The 19,683-nt window shown below is 40.1% G+C and overlaps 1 protein-coding gene and 2 non-coding genes across 6 annotated transcripts in view; 2 read left to right on the top strand and 1 right to left on the bottom strand.

Annotated features, from left to right (window-relative positions):
• The window catches only part of LOC126424983 (zinc finger protein 501-like), a 263,358-nt gene that overhangs the window by 116,898 nt on the left and 126,777 nt on the right, over nt 1–19,683 (bottom strand). For all 4 annotated transcript variants that reach the window (XM_050087873.1, XM_050087871.1, XM_050087870.1 and 1 more), the window contains exon 6: nt 7,367–7,410. In XM_050087873.1, the coding sequence (XP_049943830.1) occupies nt 7,367–7,410 (44 nt within the window). The remainder of the gene's footprint in view (nt 1–7,366; nt 7,411–19,683) is intronic.
• Nucleotides 15,908–15,982, top strand: Trnal-caa (transfer RNA leucine (anticodon CAA)). The gene has a single exon. It is a non-coding gene; the product is annotated as a tRNA-Leu (tRNA).
• Trnal-caa (transfer RNA leucine (anticodon CAA)) lies at nt 16,209–16,283 on the top strand. Its single transcript has one exon. It is a non-coding gene; the product is annotated as a tRNA-Leu (tRNA).

Genomic DNA, 19,683 nt, shown 5'->3' with positions numbered 1-19,683 from the left:
CTCATGTTCCCTACTCACCTGACCTGGCTCCTAGTGACTTTTGGCTTTTTCCAACAATAAAGACACTCTCCGTGGCCGCACATTCACCAGCCGTGCTGCTATTGCCTCAGCGATTTTCCAGTGGTCAAAACAGACTCCTAAAGAAGCCTTCGCCGCTGCCATGGAATCATGGCGTCAGCGTTGTGAAAAATGTGTACGTCTGCAGGGCGATTACATCGAGAAGTGACGCGAGTTTCATCGATTTTGGGTGAGTAGTTAATTAGAAAAAAAATCGGAGGCCTTAGAACTTGAATGCACCTCGTACTTTGCATGCTTCGTGCATAGATATGTGATGCCACATATATCTGGAAACCTTCGGAGGAATGGTCAAATTGATGTCACACACACTTGCTGCTGCACTGTGTTCCAACAAAGGGACAGCATACTTTTAAGCAGGCGGTCATAATGTTTTGCATCATCAGCATAAATTCCTTGCACAGGAATTTCTTATTTAGTGTGTTTAACTTATTTACTTTACTTGTGGTTTATGGTGTGGGTTCCTGTTGTCATGTCCTAGTTCATGAACCACGGGCAACGTATGAGTGGCCAAGTAAGTGGTCCTGACAGTCAGGATACCAGTTACTTTGGAATAAGGCTGGGCATCTCGGACATATTCTGAATCGTGGTCACCTTTGTGCTCAGACGGCAAAGACTACCAAATCCACCGGTTAGTCCCTTGACCGTTAGGGGTAAAACCCAATGGGACCCGGGGGAAGTAAGGCTAGCAACCTGCTTCCCTGGTACTTTAAATATGATGCTGGCAACAATCAGAGCAAAATGCCTCGGACCTTTGGAGGTGACGGAGCCCCACCTCCAATTGAGAAACCAGGGACTCCTAAGATACGACTCGGCAAACGAATGGTAATGAGATGGGGAGCTATTAATATCAATGGGGGCTACTCTGGGAAGAAGGTAGAGTTGGCAGAGGCTGCAAGTAAGATGGGGTTGGACGTTTTAGCCGTTAGTGACATTCAGGTAAGGGGTGAGAAAGAAGAGGAAATGGGAGAATACAAGGTTAACCTGTCAGGAGTCAAAGCAGGAATAGCACAATGGGGTGTAGGGCTTTACATCAGGAAAGAAATGGAATCCAGCATAGTTGCAGTAAGATACGTAAACGAACGACTGATGTGGATAGATTTGACAGTGTCTAACAGGAAAATTAGGATTGTGTCAGTATATTCGCATTGTGAAGGGACAGATCAAGATAAGATGGATAGTTTTTATGACGCACTCAGTGACATAGTTGTTAGAGTAAAGGACAAGGACAGTGTTCTGCTCATGGGTGATTTTAATGCCAGGATTGGAAATCGAACAGAAGGGTATGAAAAGGTTATGGGTAAATTTGGAGAGGATATGGAGGCCAACAGGAACAGGAAACAACTTTTGGATTTCTGTGCCAGTATGGGCTTAGTAATCACAAACTCATTTTTTAAACATAAGAACATTCACCGGTATACTTGGGAAGGCAGGGGAACCACATCTGTCATTGACTATATAATAACAGATCAGGAATTCAGGAAGGCTGTGAGGGACACACATGTATTCAGGGGATTCTTTGATGACACTGATCACTGTTTAATCTGCAGTGAAATTGGTATTGTGAGGCCGAAAGTGCAGCAGGTCAGGTCCATATGTAGGAGGATAAGAGTGGAGAAACTTCAGGATACAGGCACAAGTACATAACAGTGATCTCAGAAAGATACCAGTTAATTGAAGGTAGGCAATTACAGTCTTTGGAAAAGGAATGGACAAGGTACAGGGACACAGTACTAGAAGTCGCTAAAGAATGTCTTGGAACAGTAGTGTGTAAAGGTAGGATGAAGCAAACAGCTTGGTGGAATGACACAGTCAAGGCAGCCTGTAAAAGGAAAAAGATGGCGTATCAAAAATGGCTACATACTAGAACTCAGGTAGACAGAGAAAGGTATGTTGAAGAAAGAAACAAAGCCAAACAGATAATTGCAGCATCCAAGAAGAAATCTTGGGAAGACTTTGGAAACAGGTTGGAGACTTTGGGTCAAGCTGCTGGAAAACCATTCTGGAGTGTAATTAGCAGTCTTCGAAAGGGAGGTAAGAAGGAAATGACAAGTATTATGGACAGGTCAGGAAAACTGCTGGTGAATCCTGTTGATGTCTTGGGCAGATGGAGGGAATATTTTGAAGAGTTGCTCAATGTAGGTGAAAATACGATGAGTAATGTTTCAGATTTCGGTGTACAATGAGATAGGAATGATGATGGAAATAGGATCACATTTGAGGAAGTGGAGAAAATGGTTAATATATTGCAGTGCAATAAAGCGGCTGGGGTGGATGAAAATAGTCGGAACTCATCAAATACAGTGGAATGTCAGGTCTTAAATGGCTACACAGGATAATTGAAATGGCATGGGAGTCAGGACAGGTTCCATCAGACTGGATGAAAGCAGTAATCACACCAATCTTTAAAAATGGAAACAGAAAAGATTGTAACAACTACAGAGGTATCTCTTTAATCAGCGTTATGGGTAAAATCTTCTCAGGTATTGTTGAAAGGAAAGTGCGAGTATTAGTTGAGGACCAATTGGATGAAAATCAGTGTGGGTTTAGGCCTCTTAGAGGTTGTCAGGACCAGAACTTTAGCTTACGGCAAATAATGGAGAAGTGTTATGAGTGGAACAGGGAATTGTATCTACGCTTTATAGATCTAGAAAAGGCATATGACCGGGTTCCTAGAAGGAAGTTATTGTCTGCTTTATGAGATTATGGAATAGGAGGCAAACTTTTGCAAGCAATTAAAGGTCTTTACATAGATAGTCAGGCAGCAGTTAGAGTTGACGGTAAATTGAGTTCATGGTTCAGAGTAGTTTCAGGGGTAAGACAAGGCCGCAACCTGTCTCCACTGTTGTTCATATTATTTATGGATCATATGTTGAAAACAATAAACTGGCTGGGTGAGATTAAGATATTTGAACACAAAATAAGCAGTGTCGCATATGCAGATGACTTAGTTGTGATGGCAGATTCGATTGAAAGTTTGCAAAGTAATATTTCAGAGCTAGATCAGAAATGTAAGGACTACGGTATGAAGATTAACATCTCCAAAATGAAAGTAATGGCAGTGGGAAAGAAATATAAATGGATTGAGTGCCAAATAGGAGGAACAAAGTTAGAACAGGTGGACGGTTTCAAGTACTTAGGATGCATACTCTCACAGGATGGCACCATAGTGAAAGAACTGGAAGCGAGGTGTAGTAAAGCTAATGCAGTGAGCACTCAGCTACGATCTACTCTCTTCTGCAAGAAGGAAGTCAGTACCAAGACTAAGTTATCTGTGCACCGTTCAATCTTTCGACCAACTTTGTTGTATGGGAGCGACAGGTGGGTGGATTCAGGTTACCTTATCAATAAGGTTGAGGTTACGGATATGAAAGCAGCTAGGATGATTGCAGGTACTAGTAGATGGGAACAATGGCAGGAGGGTGTCCACAATGAGGAAATCAAAGAAAAGCTGGGAATGAACTCTATAGATGTAGCAGTCAGGGCGAACATGCTTAGATGGTGGGGTCATGTTACACGCATGGGAGAAGCAAGGTTACCCAAGAGACTCATGGGTTCAGCAGCAGAGGGTAGGAGGAGTCGGTGTAGACCAAGGAGAAGATACCTGGATTCGGTTAAGAATGATTTTGAAGTAATAGGCTTAACATCAGAAGAGGCATCAATGTTAGCACTGAATAGGGGATCATGGAGGAATTTTATAAGGGGGACTATGTTCCAGACTGAACGCTGAAAGGCATAATCAGTTCAAATGGTTCAAATGGCTCTGAGCACTATGGGACTCAACTGCTGTGGTCATAAGTCCCCTAGAACTTAGAACTACTTAAACCTAACTAACCTAAGGACATCACAACATCCATGCCCGAGGAAGGATTCGAACCTGCGACCGTAGCGGTCGTGCGTTTCCAGACTGTAGCGCCTTTAACCGCTCGGCCACTCCGGCCGGCGCATAATCAGTCTTAAATGATGATGATGATGATGATGATGATGATGATGATGATGATAACTTATTTATCTGAACCATGATCTACATCACTATGCAAAATGCAACATGGGTCAGTATTAGCCATCTGCTATTGTATGGTGGGATACCACATATCACTGGCCCTCATGCATTGCTCTATACTCAGATAAATGTACATATCTAATTTTCAAATTTTTCCCAGGTTATTAAAAAGTTTATCCGCAGGAATGTAGGCATATAGCCATACTGCTCATATTGACATCTTGCTCCCTCTGGAAGCGTGAATGTAAATGTCACAAACAGGAGTCACAAGTAACGAGTACCATGTATTCAAAGAAGTTATGGGCTTGCAGCCAGTCGTCGTTCACTACACTCCACAATATTTCGACTGGGAACCTGCCAGTTATTCCCTAGTCTGTAATTTAATAGCATGCTTTAAAATCCCGATGACAGAATGATCACTATCACTCTACCCGGCAGGCACTGTTGTCACTAGTGGATTTGTGGGTCTGCCTTCAGGGTTGATGCTCACCGTGGGCATCGGTCTACTTTTTCATCTTCATTTAGAGCAAACAGTGGAAATGATGTGGTTCCAGAAATTATCCAAATGGAACCTGTTGTTACAGCTGATTTTCTGCGACATGTATTTCCATAGATCCTTTAATAATGGAGTCCAAACGTATGTTTCTGTAGCCAAAACTAATGTTTTATCACTTAGCACCGGATTTTCAGTGGAGATACTATATTGAGCAATAGCACACTTGATTGGTTGCATAAGCTAAGTGCAGTGTTGATGTCCAGTGCAGAGTTCTTCCATGGTGTGCATGGTCTGGCCTATGTAAGCCCTACCACACTGCTATGGTATTTGGGAATTGCATCCTTCTGCAATAACAAATCATCTTTCACTGATCCCAGAAGGTCTGCAATCTTCAATGGTAGGTGAAAAACCACTTGAACCTGAATTTCCTGGAGGATTCTGGGAATATTGAAAGAAATATTGCTAACAACATGGTAAAATGCTAGGAATTTTGTTGGGACACACTCCTCCTTACCCACTTTCCAGTTTTTGGCTTTAACTGACAGTGCTTGCACTTCATGAACAACAAAGATACTTCCAAATGCTCACTATCATGCTGAAGAGTGTAATATTGATCTGTTTAATACATGAGCTCTGTCTGGAACACAAGGGTGAATAATAACATAAACATTAGCAACTGTTAACCACGTGCATCACATGGTGTACGTTAGCTGACATGCGCACTCAGTTTTCGGGAGAGATCAGCATGTACAGATTTGATGTTTTCATGTGAATATAAATGGAAGCAAAAATATACTCTACACTGTAGATGACGTGATAATGATCAACAAGTGACAGAAACTTCATTTCTTATCATGCTACAGAGACTACATTCATCTGCGATGTCAGAACCACACAGAACAGAAACTGGGTGCCATGCAAGTATCATCAACTGTGCTTATCAGAATGAAATACATATTACAAATCTATATACATCAGGCAAGATGATTTGTGGATATGGATTGCCATTAGAAATTAGACACTTTTAAATCAGTATAGACTGAGGAGTGCAGCCCACATTTACATACGAATTTTCTACTCTCGACAGATGAATAATTTTACCAGAGATCCAAATAACTTCGAGAAATCAGCCAGAACCAAACCTTGTTTGCCACTAATATTTTGGCTATAAACCAATCAGCTGCCTTCAAGAGTGAGGCAGAACGACTTACCCTCGTCCCCCTGATATATAGTGGTTGAGTGAGTTGGTGAGCCATTGGTGATCCAAGCATGTGTGACTACACAATAAATCACTGTGGAAGAAATATCACAAGGGTGGCAGAGATACAACTTACCATGACCCCATTGTGAAAGACATTTCACAATTCCTATCAACAACTTTTGTCTATGAAGTTAACTTCTGCCAGTGCCATATTCCATACTTAATAAAGGTTAAAACCATCACCACAATTAATCAAATCACTCATCAAATGTATTTGAATAGCTTCCGTGAAAACTGAATCTCAAAAGGATGAAACAGATGTTGAAATCTGCCTGTTTTCTCAGTCCATTGCTTGACTTGCCTGTATACAATGTCTGTCAACAGCAGATTTATCAGGCTGAGGCAGGTGGGTATAGGATCAATGTTCTATGTAACTTTCTTGAACTGTACATAGAGTATGTACTACACATGATAAACAACCATGACAGAGAACATTGTACGCATCTGCTATCTGTAGAATCGAGTCATCCTTCACACCACACAGTTAAGGAGCATGACAATCTTTGGTGGTGACAGAAAAACTTTCTTGAACTGTACATAGAGTATGTACTACACATGATAAACAACCATGACAGAGAACATTGTACGCATCTGCTATCAGTAGAATCGAGTCATCCTTCATACCACACAGTTAAGGAGCATGACAATCTTTGGTGGTGACAGAAAAACAACCTCAATTATGTTTGAAGAGGATCGGACCTACTTTAGAACCAAGATTCCCTATGATGTGTAGGAAAGTCATGAACTTGAACCTTTCCTCTTCAGCCTCTTAAGGTGGGACACTCCCCTTCAGTTTTAATTGAAAAGCCTTGCAGATCTTCCACAGTGGATGGTAATTATTTTCAAAAACTTTTTTAAGGTGTTTGAGTTTTTCTGGTAGATGGTCCTTATCAGCAGTCATATGTGCACCACGAACAGCGGTATTTGGGGCACAACTGATCTGCGCAGAACTGTGACAGTTGTCCCTTTGCAAGTAAAGGCATGTATTTGATGGCTTGCAGAAGACACCATAGCCCGCGGTGATGTCAGTTTTACAGTCAACCAGACATCCAACAATGGGAAGCATCTGTCTTTTCAGATTCTTGGTAAATTTGATGTTCCCATGAATGGAATTCATATGGTTCAAGAACTGACGAAGTTTCTCCTCACAGTGGGGCCTTCTACCGAAGTGTCATTCACATACCTTCAAAAGACGACAGATTGAGAACTTCCACAGTCCAAAGGCTTTGACTCAAAACTTTCATCACTATTCACAATTTTACCAGAGGTTCATCTGAGTAATTCCAAAGAGTTGATATTCTACAGCCCTACAGATAAAAATTAATTAGAAGAACACAAGCTGCAAGCAGAAAAGGAGTACAGAGCTGAATATGTCACAGCCAATCAAGTGTTTAAAAATTACAGGTACAGTCTCCAGTGTTCAGTTTTCGGTGTATAACATTATTCTCTGCCACAATGCTTACAACATAAAATTGTAAAACAATATACACACAAAATGAAAAAGAAGAGATATAAAAGAAATTGTACAAACCTTTCTGGTTCACTGCCACCTGACTCTACTTCATGTTTCAGCTCCTGAAAAAAGGATTAAGAGAATCTACGATAACTGTACAATCCACTACTTTGTATGTTTTAGTAAAGATGATTTTTTTTTTTTATTTCAACACTATCCTAAACCATATTTCCTTGCAATGAATACTCTGTTTCCTGTATTAAAGAGGTCTTTCTGCATAGCTTTACACACACCTTCAACTTCCATACTAGGCAAGTATACCTGACCTGGAACCTCCCCACTTTCTCCAGCCTCCTACCTCCCTGTTTCACTCTCTACACCACTTCTTTTCATCACACCGTGCAAAGCACTGCCCATGCCTGTCTGCACAGCAGCTGTTCTTCCTACCTGCAGGCTTACAGTAGAAATAATTCACAATGGCAATACACTTCAACTCGCCCATGCAAATGTGGAACCCTTAACAGCCCATCTCAGTGAGATCATTTGGATATTTCAGGACCTCAGCTTTCATGCCAATCTCCTGTTGGGCCAGAGATATAAACATACATTTTGCAAACAACAGTCCCTCCATATAAAAATTTACACGTAGTCTTTCTTGATCAGACTTTACACTCCTTTCACTCATCACACAGCAGAAACTCATCCCTTTATTGAAATATTCGTAACCAAGTCTCCAACTAGAATAATTCACTGATCAATCTCGGCACCTGGCTGGTTTGCTCATGATGTAAGATACATGTCTTACTCATTGTAATACCTAAAGAACAAACTGCAAGTGATTACTTTTATAGATTTTAAATGCTTGAATATGATCAAACTTACAAGTGAGGCCTATGATATTTCTTGGCAGGAAATGGCAGAAAATAAGTTTCTTGTGAATTATCAAGTAGCTAATTTCATTGAGAGATTCAGTAATTTCTACAATAAACACGTTTCTACAAAAACCATAAGAATCAGGAGAAAAGTGGCACTATGGCTTACCGATCAACCAGAGATGCAGCACACAGTAAATATAAATGACACCTGACCTTGATAATCATCACACCTAAAAGCAACTATGGAATGAAGTTAGAAAGTCTGTGAAAATTGTGAAACTCAGGTATGCTCACTCATTATCTGAGGACTTGTACAGACCATTCATCTTGTGGAAAAATCTAAGAGGTCTACGAAAAGCAAATCCACAGCTGAAGCTGTAGGTCCTATTGAAGATCTAAATGAGTATTTCACTACACTGACATTTCCACTTCACCAAGGCAGAAGAGTAGAAACCATCGATTCCCTTAAAGAATCAGTGCTTCATAGGTAAGAAAGCTTTTTTCTGCAACTGACAAGCTTTAATTTGGTCCAGAAAATAATTGCAGAAATAACTTTTTAGATGAATACCAATCTAGTTCCCAGAAAAAGTGTAGTACAACAAATGCTCTTATAAAAGTGACTGACAAACTGAAACAAACTATGAACGAACAAGAGGTGACTATTATGTGCTTTTAGGAATTCAGCATAGCTTTCAATACTGACAACTTTGATGTTCTACTTGTTAAACTAAAAAGTCAACCGAGCGAGGTGGTGCAGTGGTTAGACACTGGACTCGCATTCGGGAGGGCGACGGTTCAATCCCGCGTCCGGCCATCCTGATTTAGGTTTTCCATGATTTCCCTAAATCACTCCAGGCAAATGCCGGGATGGTTCCTCTGAAAGGGCACGGCCGACTTCCTTCCCCATCCTTCCCTAATCCGATGAGACCGATGACCACGCTCTCTGGTCTCCTTCCACAAAACAACCAACCAACTAAAAAGTCAAATTTTTCTTCAAGTGCTGTCCAATGATTCCACTAACATTTACATTCTGCTAACAGTGGGCAATGGTTGAAGCAAAAAGATCACAATGTAGGAACGTGTTAGCAGAGTTCCCATAAGGATCAATGCTCAGTGCTTTTTTCATGATTTATTAATGAAGAGTCAATTATTACCTCCTACTGAAAATATTATTTACACGGATTTTCAGCATGCTGGGTTAATAACGTGACAGAAACTTGCGTTAACTAGTTTCATGTAGAAAACAGCCAAAGTAGCAAGATTCAGTTTTTTTATTTAATGGATGACTAGTTTCGGGTTACTTGAACCCATTTTCAAATCATTGTGCAGGACAGAAAGATAAAATTACAATTTACTCAATAAACTGTTAAAAGACTTGGAGGCATATTGCAGGATACAGAGCGTATCATACCAGGATATATCTACCAAACAGATAAAATGGTGTATTCTGTAACAACACGCAAAACACATTAATATTTTACATACATGTATATCACAGCCAAATTTTTCTACAAACATTGGCAGGGCAATGACTACTGATAATCTTGTTCCTACACTGCCACAAGGAAACCTCTGGTAGGATGCACCCCATCAGGAGGCAGTGAATTTCTTCATTACAATTTCCATTCATCAAGGACAATAAAATAATACAACAAAAGTACAGGCCAACTAACACATTTCAGCTTTTTAAAATGTTACACAAACAGTAAGACATTTAAAAGCAATGAACAGTAAACAGCAGCAGCATCACATATGGTGCATACAAACAAAAATCATGTGCTATAGCAACAAACAACATTGTTCCCTGTGAACCACAAATAGTGTGAAAAGAAACATTATCTTTTGAATTACTTCATATTTGTAAAACACTTAACTGGAAGCAAGCTGTACAGAATATGTACCTAGGAAAACAGGTAAGACAAAAATTAAAATACCTGGTTTTGTCTTCCACTGTACCAAACACTTGGGCCCATAATGGCATACGACAACATGATGTATGTACCCGTTTAATCCAAAAGTGAAGAAGCCATGTTGGATGCTTAAAGTATGTACACAATTAAAGCCAAAAAGCTAAAGTCATGCCAAGGAGAGGCAAGAAATGGAACCACTCCCGAGAAAGAACTGAGCATGGCGGTGAGGGAATTATTTCTTTATTGGGGGGATGTAGGATGCAAGAAATATATTTATTATGATTTACTATTATCAAAGACAAAACAACAGATACAATATAGTACAAATCAACTACCATATGTATGCTCTGTTAAATGTTTTTGGAAACAACAGGACATTTAAAACCAATGAACAGTCAGCAGCAGCAGCAGAAGCAGCAGCAGCAGCACATACAGCATATACAAACATAAGTCATATGCTACAGAACAGATAACACCAACTATTGCGAACCATAAAATTGTGTGGAAAGAAACCAAATTGGTATGACAATCAAAGTCATCACCACAAGCCCAACAGAATGTATGACCACAGAAACTTTTTTTAAAATTGACACTTCATTGGTGCAAACAGGTGTTAAAATGCTAGATTATGTATCACACTGTACCAGATGCTAGAGCCAATGATGATTAACGACAACATAATGAATCTATGTAATCCAACTACAAAAGTTTTTTTTCAGATTGTCACTTCATTGGTGCAAATAGAAGTTAGAACACTAGGTTGTGTCTTACCCTGTATCAAAAGTGACGGCTCATAATAGTACAAGTCAACATGATGTATCTATCTAACCCTACATTATAGTAAGGATGGCAGATACATAAAATGTAAGTATACAGGAATAATGCCACATGACAAAAGCAATCCCAGGAAGAGACAAGAACTGGTTTCACTCCCGAGAACAGAGAACAGGGCAGGGGAGGGTGGGGGAGGGGGATTAGGGAGGGAGAAGGGGGAGAAGGAAATGAGGGAAAGGAAGGAGCCAAAAGAGGGGATTGATAAAAAGGGGCAACATAGAGAGTTTACAACATTCTTCATTGTGACCCATAAAATAGTATGGAAAGAAACCAAATAGTATATTTTCTTTAGGCAAACCACACCTATTAGGTCATCATATGAATTGCACAAACAGTTAGGAAATAAGATACACTAAACTGAAACTTGTTAACACTTCAAGCAAAATGCAACATTATGCAGTCTGTAATTTATAAATACTTCAGAAGCAGAACTAAGAATATACTTAGGAATACAATGGACAAATCATTCACATTAAGTTATTCCTAAAATTCGTATAAGGACATATGCTCGTAAAAAGGGCCCAAACTATTTTTCATTAAACTACAGTAGAATAAAATGACTGTTGCCCTTTGGCTTTAAGATAGCGATGAAGCAGGGATTTTCCCCTACAAACATTTCAGGAGTGTACTGTGAATATCAGGAATCCTGTAAAACATCAAGTTTCTGACATCGCTGTGACCAGAAAAGATCTTGCAAAAAAGGAACCAACAATGACTAATGAGAATCATTCAACATGACAGATGTGCAACCCTTACGCAAACTGCTGCAGATTTCAATGCTGGACCATCCATTCAACGAAACATCATTGATATGGGCTTTTGGAGCCGAAGGCCCACTCGTGTACCCTTGATGAATGCAGGACACAAAGCTTTATGCCTCGCCTGGGGCCGTCAACACCAACATTGGACTGTTGATGACTGGAAACATGTTACCTGGTCCGGCGAGTCTCATTTCAAATTGTATTGAGCAGATGGGCATGTACAGTTAGGGAGACAACCTCATGAATTTATGGGACCCTGAGTGTCATCAGGGGACTGTTCCAAGCTGGTGGAGGGTCTGTAATAGTGTGGGGCATGTGCAGCTGGAGTGATATGGGACTCCTGATATGTCTACATATGACTCTGACAGGCGGCATGTACATAAGCATCCTCTCTCATCTCCTGCTTCCATTTATGTCCAGTGCGCATCCCCAAGGACTTGGGCAATTCCAGCAGGACAATGCAGCACCCCACACATCCAGACTGGCTCCAGGAACACCCTTCCACTGGCCACCAAGTTTCCCAAACATGAACATTATTGAGAATATCTGTGATGCCTTGCAATGTGCTGTTCAGAAGAGATCTCCACTCCCTCATACTCTTATGGATTTATGGACAGCCCTGCATGATTCATTGAGTAAATTCCCTCCAGCACTACTTCAGACATTAGTTGAATCCATGGCATACCATGTAGTGACACTTCTGCAAGCTCGCGGGGGCCCTACGTGATAATAGGCAAGCGTACCAGTTTCTTTGGCTCTTCAGTGTACAATTTTAAGGTGTTTTGACCAGAAATTTATTGCATGTAGCTTCATGCCATTGACTTTAGATTAACCCCATATAATTTCATTCTGTTTTGTTCTGTAGTTGACATCTGCTTAAGGATGTTAACAATGAAATGACTAAGTGTCATATCTATTATCTTGATGTAGACATCACATGTATGTATCCTGGTATGTACTCCTAATAGCTTTTGTAGAATTACTCTTGATAGTGCTACTGTATTCTGAAGTATTCCTAACTTGTGACGTTTTATAACAACTTCCATATAACAAGATGATCATTTGACCATTGAAAACAGTAGGCACTGTTTTCTTATTGTGATCTTGGCAATTAAAGGCTTTAACAAAAAAATCTACAGCATTTGATAAATAGTTTTTTTTTGACATGTGCCTACGTAAGAAATCTCTCACTTGAAACTGACTATGTGGTTGATCAACCACTTTTCAACAATTTAAAGGAAAAACAACTGATGTCAAACATTGTGAAACAGAGAAACAAAAATTTTAGGCACAGGTCTTGGACACCATTAGTTTCAAGAATGCTACACCACCAGCTACAGTGTCAGATAGACAATTCTGCTTCTTGTTCTAAATGCAACCTGCCTTTGCAAATATTATTTCTGCTTGTATAGTTTACTAATTTGCTAGCAAGAATACACTTCGATATCAACTTTCTATTTTTCTTCCAAAAACTAGAGGGTCCACAGAATGATGTACTATGAAGACACTGATAGGGATTAATGTTACAGTTAAAGGATATGGAATACCACAATGGAGAAATTTTTATGTGGCGATATTAGTCTTACCAAATCTGAAATAAAATGAAACTGGAATAGCACAGTACATTTTCCTTTAAATGTGTGTTATACAGGGTGTTTCCATAAGAGCATGAAAAAACGTAACTGGACATAGAGAATGCTCCACTGAATAACTTGAGGTAGGGAACCTGGGGTTGGAGAAGCCAGCTTAAGGAGATATGGAAGTAAACTTGTCTACTATTTTGTCTGAATTACTGTTTTCCAGCTTATTTACAACTAACATGCATACAAGTTTATACATACTGTGCTGTTTATTTATGTGTACTTTCCTTATTTCCTACATGGGAAGGAAAAGGATGAGCGTGATTACTAGGAAGTCATGATGCAGGTTTTGTTTACTTTACTTGTCCATAAGGCGGCTCTCCTGGATTGTATTTACATAGTCCCATGACAGAAAGTGCTATGAATCAATGACAGACCCATTCATTATTCAGTGCTATTCAGAGACGTGCAGTATAATGCGATGGAGCAGTACAGGTACAGTTTTGCAGAACTGACTGACATGTGGCTTGTGTACGGGGAAGTACATTGCAATGCTCTCGCTGCTGAAAGGCTATACAGGGGACAATTTCCTAACAGGCATAATCCATCACAAGTGTTTATTTCTCTTGATCAATGAATGTGAGACACTGGTTCATTGGAAAGAAGAAATGTGGGACCTTGCAACATGAGGACCACTCACAAAAGCGATTTTGAAGAGATGGTGCTGGAATGTGATGCAGTGGACTCCCCTCTACAAGTACTTGTTGTATTGCATGTGAAATGAGCAGCATGTGGCAAGTACTCCAAAAACAATAATTACACCCATATCACCCACAATGAGTACATGCAATGTTTCTGACTGGTTTAGGATGAAGGGTCGCATTGTGTCTATCAGTGATTGTGCCAACAATTGATTGATCAACCAGATTTTCTCTAATTCATGCTGTTTACTGACAAGGTCACATTTTATTGTGAAGGTTTCAAACAGCAGGAATAGCCATTTGTGGGATGTGGAAAAACCTCACACTCTAGTAGAGTCACACCATCAAGTACATTTTGCTGTGAATATTTGGGGCAGCACTGTAGGTGACAATCTCATTGGGGCATATCTTCTGCCCTGCCATCTGAATGGCCACCTGTACTTGAAGTCCATGCAAAGAGTTTGTAAAGGGACGTCCTCCTATAGGATTACTTTTCTTCAACAGAAGTAGTCGATACCGGACATATTTTTCAAATTTTGGACAGATCAATATTATCTCAGCTGTTTTTCTGACAAATTTCATATAATTTTATACACAATATGCTATATTTCAAGGAGGGAGGGGAAGATTACAAATGACTAATAATGAAATTTTGTCTCTTGCAAAAAAGTAAAGTGATTTATTTCATGTACAATTTATGTGTGAATCAACTTCCGATCACTTGAAGCAAGAAAATTGAAAGTGGTCCAACAAAGCAAATCCCACCAACAGTGACGATCTTCTAATAATAATGACGGATCAGATCGAATGAAAGAGGCCTTTACAACTACAAGCAGGGACATCAAAAACAAGGTATAAGTACAAACTATTTGTGAACTTAATTTGTTTGTAGACTCATGTGCTTGTTAACAAAATGAATAGGGACATGGGTAGGAGTGAGGTAGAAATGAAAGCTGTAGGATCCAGTTGGGGCATGTCTGAGGCGAGTGAAACCATAGTCAGTAAAGAACAGTAAAAACTGATATTTTGCAGTTAATTTTGGCAAAACTAGAGGAAATGCAGACAGATAAGAATAGCAAATTTAGTGCAGTTAATGATCAGTTAACTGAAATAAGAACTGAAAAAAATAGCAAAATAGACAGAGTAAAGGATCAGATGGGTCAACTTAGGAATCAAGTTTCAGAGTTAAGAAATGGGTTGTTTAAGGGATTAAGAAGTGTGAATGAAAAAGTTGGGGTTTTAGAAAATAAATTTATTGTTTTGGAAAATGAGTTGGTAGTTGCGTCAGTGAGGCAATCAAAGAATGTTGATGATGAAAGTTCCTGGCAGATTAAAACTGTGTGCCCGACTGAGACTCGAACTCGGGACCTTTGCCTTTCGCGGGCAAGTGCTCTACCAACTGAGCTACCGAAGCATGACTCACGACCGGTACTCACAGCTTTACTTCTGCCAGTACCTCGTCTCCTACCTTCCAAACTTTACAGAAGCTCTCCTGCGAACCTTGCAGAACTAGCACTCCTGAAAGAAAGGATATTGCGGAGACATGGCGTAGCCACAGCCTGGGGGATGTTTCCAGAATGAGATTTTCACTCTGCAGTTTGGAAGGTAGGAGACGAGGACTGGCAGAAGTAAAGCTGTGAGTACTGGTCGTGAGTCGTGCTTCGGTAGCTCAGTTGGTAGAGCACTTGCCCGCGAAAGGCAAAGGTCCCGAGTTCGAGTCTCGGTCGGGCACACAGTTTTAATCTGCCAGGAAGTTTCATATCAGCGCACACTCCGCTGCAGACTGAAAATCTCATTCTGGAAACATCCCCCAGGCTGTGGCTAAGCCATGTTTCCGCAATATCCTTTCTTTCAGGAGTGCTAGTTCTGCAAGGTTCGCAGGAGAGCTTCTGTAAAGTTTGGAAGGTAGGAGACGAGGTACTGGCAGAAGTAAAGCTGTGAGTACTGGTCGTGAGTCGTGCTTCGGTAGCTCAGTTGGTAGAGCACTTGCCCGCAAAAGGCAAAGGTCCCGAGTTCGAGTCTCGGTCGGGCACACAGTTTTAATCTGCCAGGAAGTTTCATATCAGAGCACACTCCGCTGCAGAGTGAAAATCTCATTCTGGAAACATCCCCCAGGCTGTGGCTAAGCCATGTCTCCGCAATATCCTTTCTTTCAGGAGTGCTAGTTCTGCAAGGTTCGCAGGAGAGCTTCTGTAAAGTTTGGAAGGTAGGAGACGAGATACTGGCAGAAGTAAAGCTGTGAGTACCGGTCGTGAGTCGTGCTTCGGTAGCTCAGTTGGTAGAGCATTTGCCCGCAAAAGGCAAAGGTCCCGAGTTCGAGTCTCGGTCGGGCACACAGTTTTAATCTGCCAGGAAGTTTCGTATCAGCGCACACTCCGCTGCAGAGTGAAAATCTCATTCTGGAAACATCCCCCAGGCTGTGGCTAAGCCATGTCTCCGCAATATCCTTTCTTTCAGGAGTGCTAGTTCTGCAAGGTTCGCAGGAGAGCTTCTGTAAAGTTTGGAAGGTAGGAGACGAGGTACTGGCAGAAGTAAAGCTGTGAGTACCGGTCGTGAGTCATGCTTCGGTAGCTCAGTTGGTTAGAGCACTTGCCCGCGAAAGGCAAAGGTCCCGAGTTCGAGTCTCGGTCGGGCACACAGTTTTAATCTGCCAGGAAGTTTCATATCAGTGCACGCTCCGCTGCAGAGTGAAAATCTCATTCTGGAAACATCCCCCAGGCTGTGGCTAAGCCATGTCTCCGCAATATCCCTTCTTTCAGGAGTGCTAGTTCTGCAAGGTTCGCAGGAGAGCTTCTGTAAAGTTTGGAAGGTAGGAGACGAGGTACTGGCAGAAGTAAATCTGTGAGTACCGGTCGTGAGTCGTGCTTCGGTAGCTCAGTTGGTAGAGCACTTGCCCGCGAAAGGCAAAGGTCCCGAGTTCGAGTCTCGGTCGGGCACACAGTTTTAATCTGCCAGGAAGTTTCATATCAGCGCACACTCCGCTGCAGAGTGAAAATCTCATTCTGGAATGTTGATGATGTCAAGAGCTGAACAGAAGGCTGTAGTGGAAAAAATGGAACAAAATAGTGCCAGTTTAAACCAAAAAATTATAAATGTCAAAAACAATATGCAAACTGATGTAACTGTTTCAGAACAAAAAATTTCAGCAGTTCAGGAAATTTATGCGAACCAAAGTCTGTGTGCAAACGATGGTATTGTGTGGTCCAAAATCCTATCAAAAGTTTTCCATCTGACAATTTTCACCCTGTGGATTTTCTGCATCACTGTGGAGACAGTTAAATTTGTTAAATTATGTCTTGAAGGCGAAGCTCTGTCATGGGTAAATTTAAATTTAAGTCAGTGGGAAACATATCAAAGTTTCGAGAAAAGTTTTTTAAATGAATTTCGGTCAGAACCTGAACAAGGAAGCATTAAAAGTGAATTTTTGAAAGGTCTTAATTATAGGAATAGGGATGGCACTTTGAAAGGGTTTTGAAGAACCAACTTAAAAAATTAGCAAACCTTGACAAACCATTTGATGAAAAGACCTTGATTGATGCACTTAAAAGGAGATTACAAGAAAGATTGCCGTGGGCTTTAGCACATGGACCTGATGATTGTCTGGAACAATTTTTATGATATGTTGACAGGATGGATAGGGTAGTAGAAAGAAGTATGTACCATAATAATCAGAATGAAAGAATTCACAATCAGAGTAATTACAGAAACAGAGATAATGGTAACTTCTATCAGGATCAAAATGACAATAGAGAGAGAAATTTTGAACATTGGCAGGATAAGAATAAAGGGGATAATCATGGGCATTTTAATAGAAGAAACAATCATAGAAACAACTACTTAGGAAACGGCAGTTCGCCTCAATGGAGGTCCAAAGTTTTGAGGAGAGGAAACATAACAAGCAAAGGACCCCTAAGTAACACTTGCAATTACACAATAATAACAGTGTTAATGATATGGCATGTGTATCTGGAATTGAACAGAAGGAATGTCAGATTTCTCATTTATGTTTTGATCAAAAGTTTTGGGATTCTATGTTTAATTATGGTGATGTAGGTGCCAATCACAAACCCGGATGTAAGAGTAGTGAGAACTTTGATATAGAATGTACTAACGATTTCTACTCTTGGTCAGAAAACAATGTTATTGATGTATGTAAAACAGGTGATGGCTGTATTGGATCTGAACTAGGTGATATTTTTGATGCAGATGTGAATAAGATCTGTGAAATGACTGACGTTGATAAGTCTGAGACTGATGGCTTATTGCAAATGAATGTAGGTGAAGTAAGTAACTTTGATGGAGATGAGACTTGTATTGTTAGTGATGTTGTTGATGAAGTAATTTTGGAGGAATATGATGATGATGATGATGATGATGGGTATCACGTATTTGTGGAGTTTAACAATAACAAAGTTCCAGAGTTATTTGTGAATTATGTTGACAATACAGGTAAGGTAAGTGATGTATGTGATGTAAGTGGGAGTCATGGAATACCAGTCCAGTCAAAACAGTTTTGCATTAATGTTATGTAGAGTAATGATCCAAACAGTAAAGGTGAGTTATCTGTGAGCCTAGAGAATAAAGGTGAAAACTTTTTGAAGTTTGTTTGGGACCAGATTGATGATAATGTAGATAAATGTGCATTTTGGAATATGTTAGCTATGGTTAGTCAGAATTTGTATAGCAATTTGTGAAATGAAGTGAAAGAGGATTTAAGCAGGAAATGCAGTTTTGACAGTAATTTGTTTTGTGTTCCTTCTCTAACAAATGACATTAGTTGTGCCATGGAATCTATTCACTGCATTCAATCTTTACCTGACAACATGAGTAACCAAAGTAATGCCATGATACCAGTAAAGTTGATAAAACCCTGTAAAGACAGTGTGGATGTAGCATTTGATGAAAGTGAGAGTGATCTTTTACATGAAGTGTCTGATAAAAGAGACGATGATTCAGATTTTGGGAGCCATGTGGAGTGGCTGTGCGGTTTGAGGTGCCATGTCACAGTGTGTGCAGCCCCTCCCACCAGAGGTTCGAGTCCTCCCTTGGGCATGGGTGTGTGTGTTGTTCATAGCATAAGTTAGATCAAGTTAGTTTAAGTCTAGGGACCAATGACCTCAGCAGTTTGGTCCCTCAGAAATTCACACACTTTTGAACATTCAGATTTTCGGTGTCCTCACATTAAAATTAAGCTTGATCAGTCGGGAGGTAGTGTTGAGTGATACAGGTAGCCTGATTTGTGGTATGTCTGAATAATTTAGGGACAAGATCAAGTATAGAAAGAATTTTGTGGTAATGCCCACTGTAGGTGTAAAGGTAAGTGGAGCTACAGGTAAGCAAAGCAAATTCATAAAATCCCAGGTACTTTTAACTTTTAGTATAGAAGACAATACCTTTGAATGTGGATGCTTAGTTATCCCAAGTCTGGAAGAAAATTACACTATGTTTGCAGGTTCATACAACTATATAATTCTGTTTTGTGCATCACGAATGTAGTATGTAAGATGATGTGATTCCTAGTTTAAATCTATGCTACACTATGCTGAGTTTAAATCTATGCTACACTATAATTACAGGTTCATACAACCATTCAATTATGTTTTGTAATAGATTTGTGCTCTAGAATTTGATACAGATATACTATGATACTAAATGAGTAGATCCTTTTCCAACTTTGAAAAGGGGCAATGCCATATCTAGCAATAAATTTTCATAACTTGTACTGTAAAAATTA

Source organism: Schistocerca serialis, chromosome 10 (assembly GCF_023864345.2).
Source record: "Schistocerca serialis cubense isolate TAMUIC-IGC-003099 chromosome 10, iqSchSeri2.2, whole genome shotgun sequence".
In the NCBI taxonomy this organism is placed as follows: domain Eukaryota; kingdom Metazoa; phylum Arthropoda; class Insecta; order Orthoptera; family Acrididae; genus Schistocerca; species Schistocerca serialis.
Note: the sequence above shows the minus strand (reverse complement) of the source record. Positions and strands in the feature narration are given on the sequence as shown.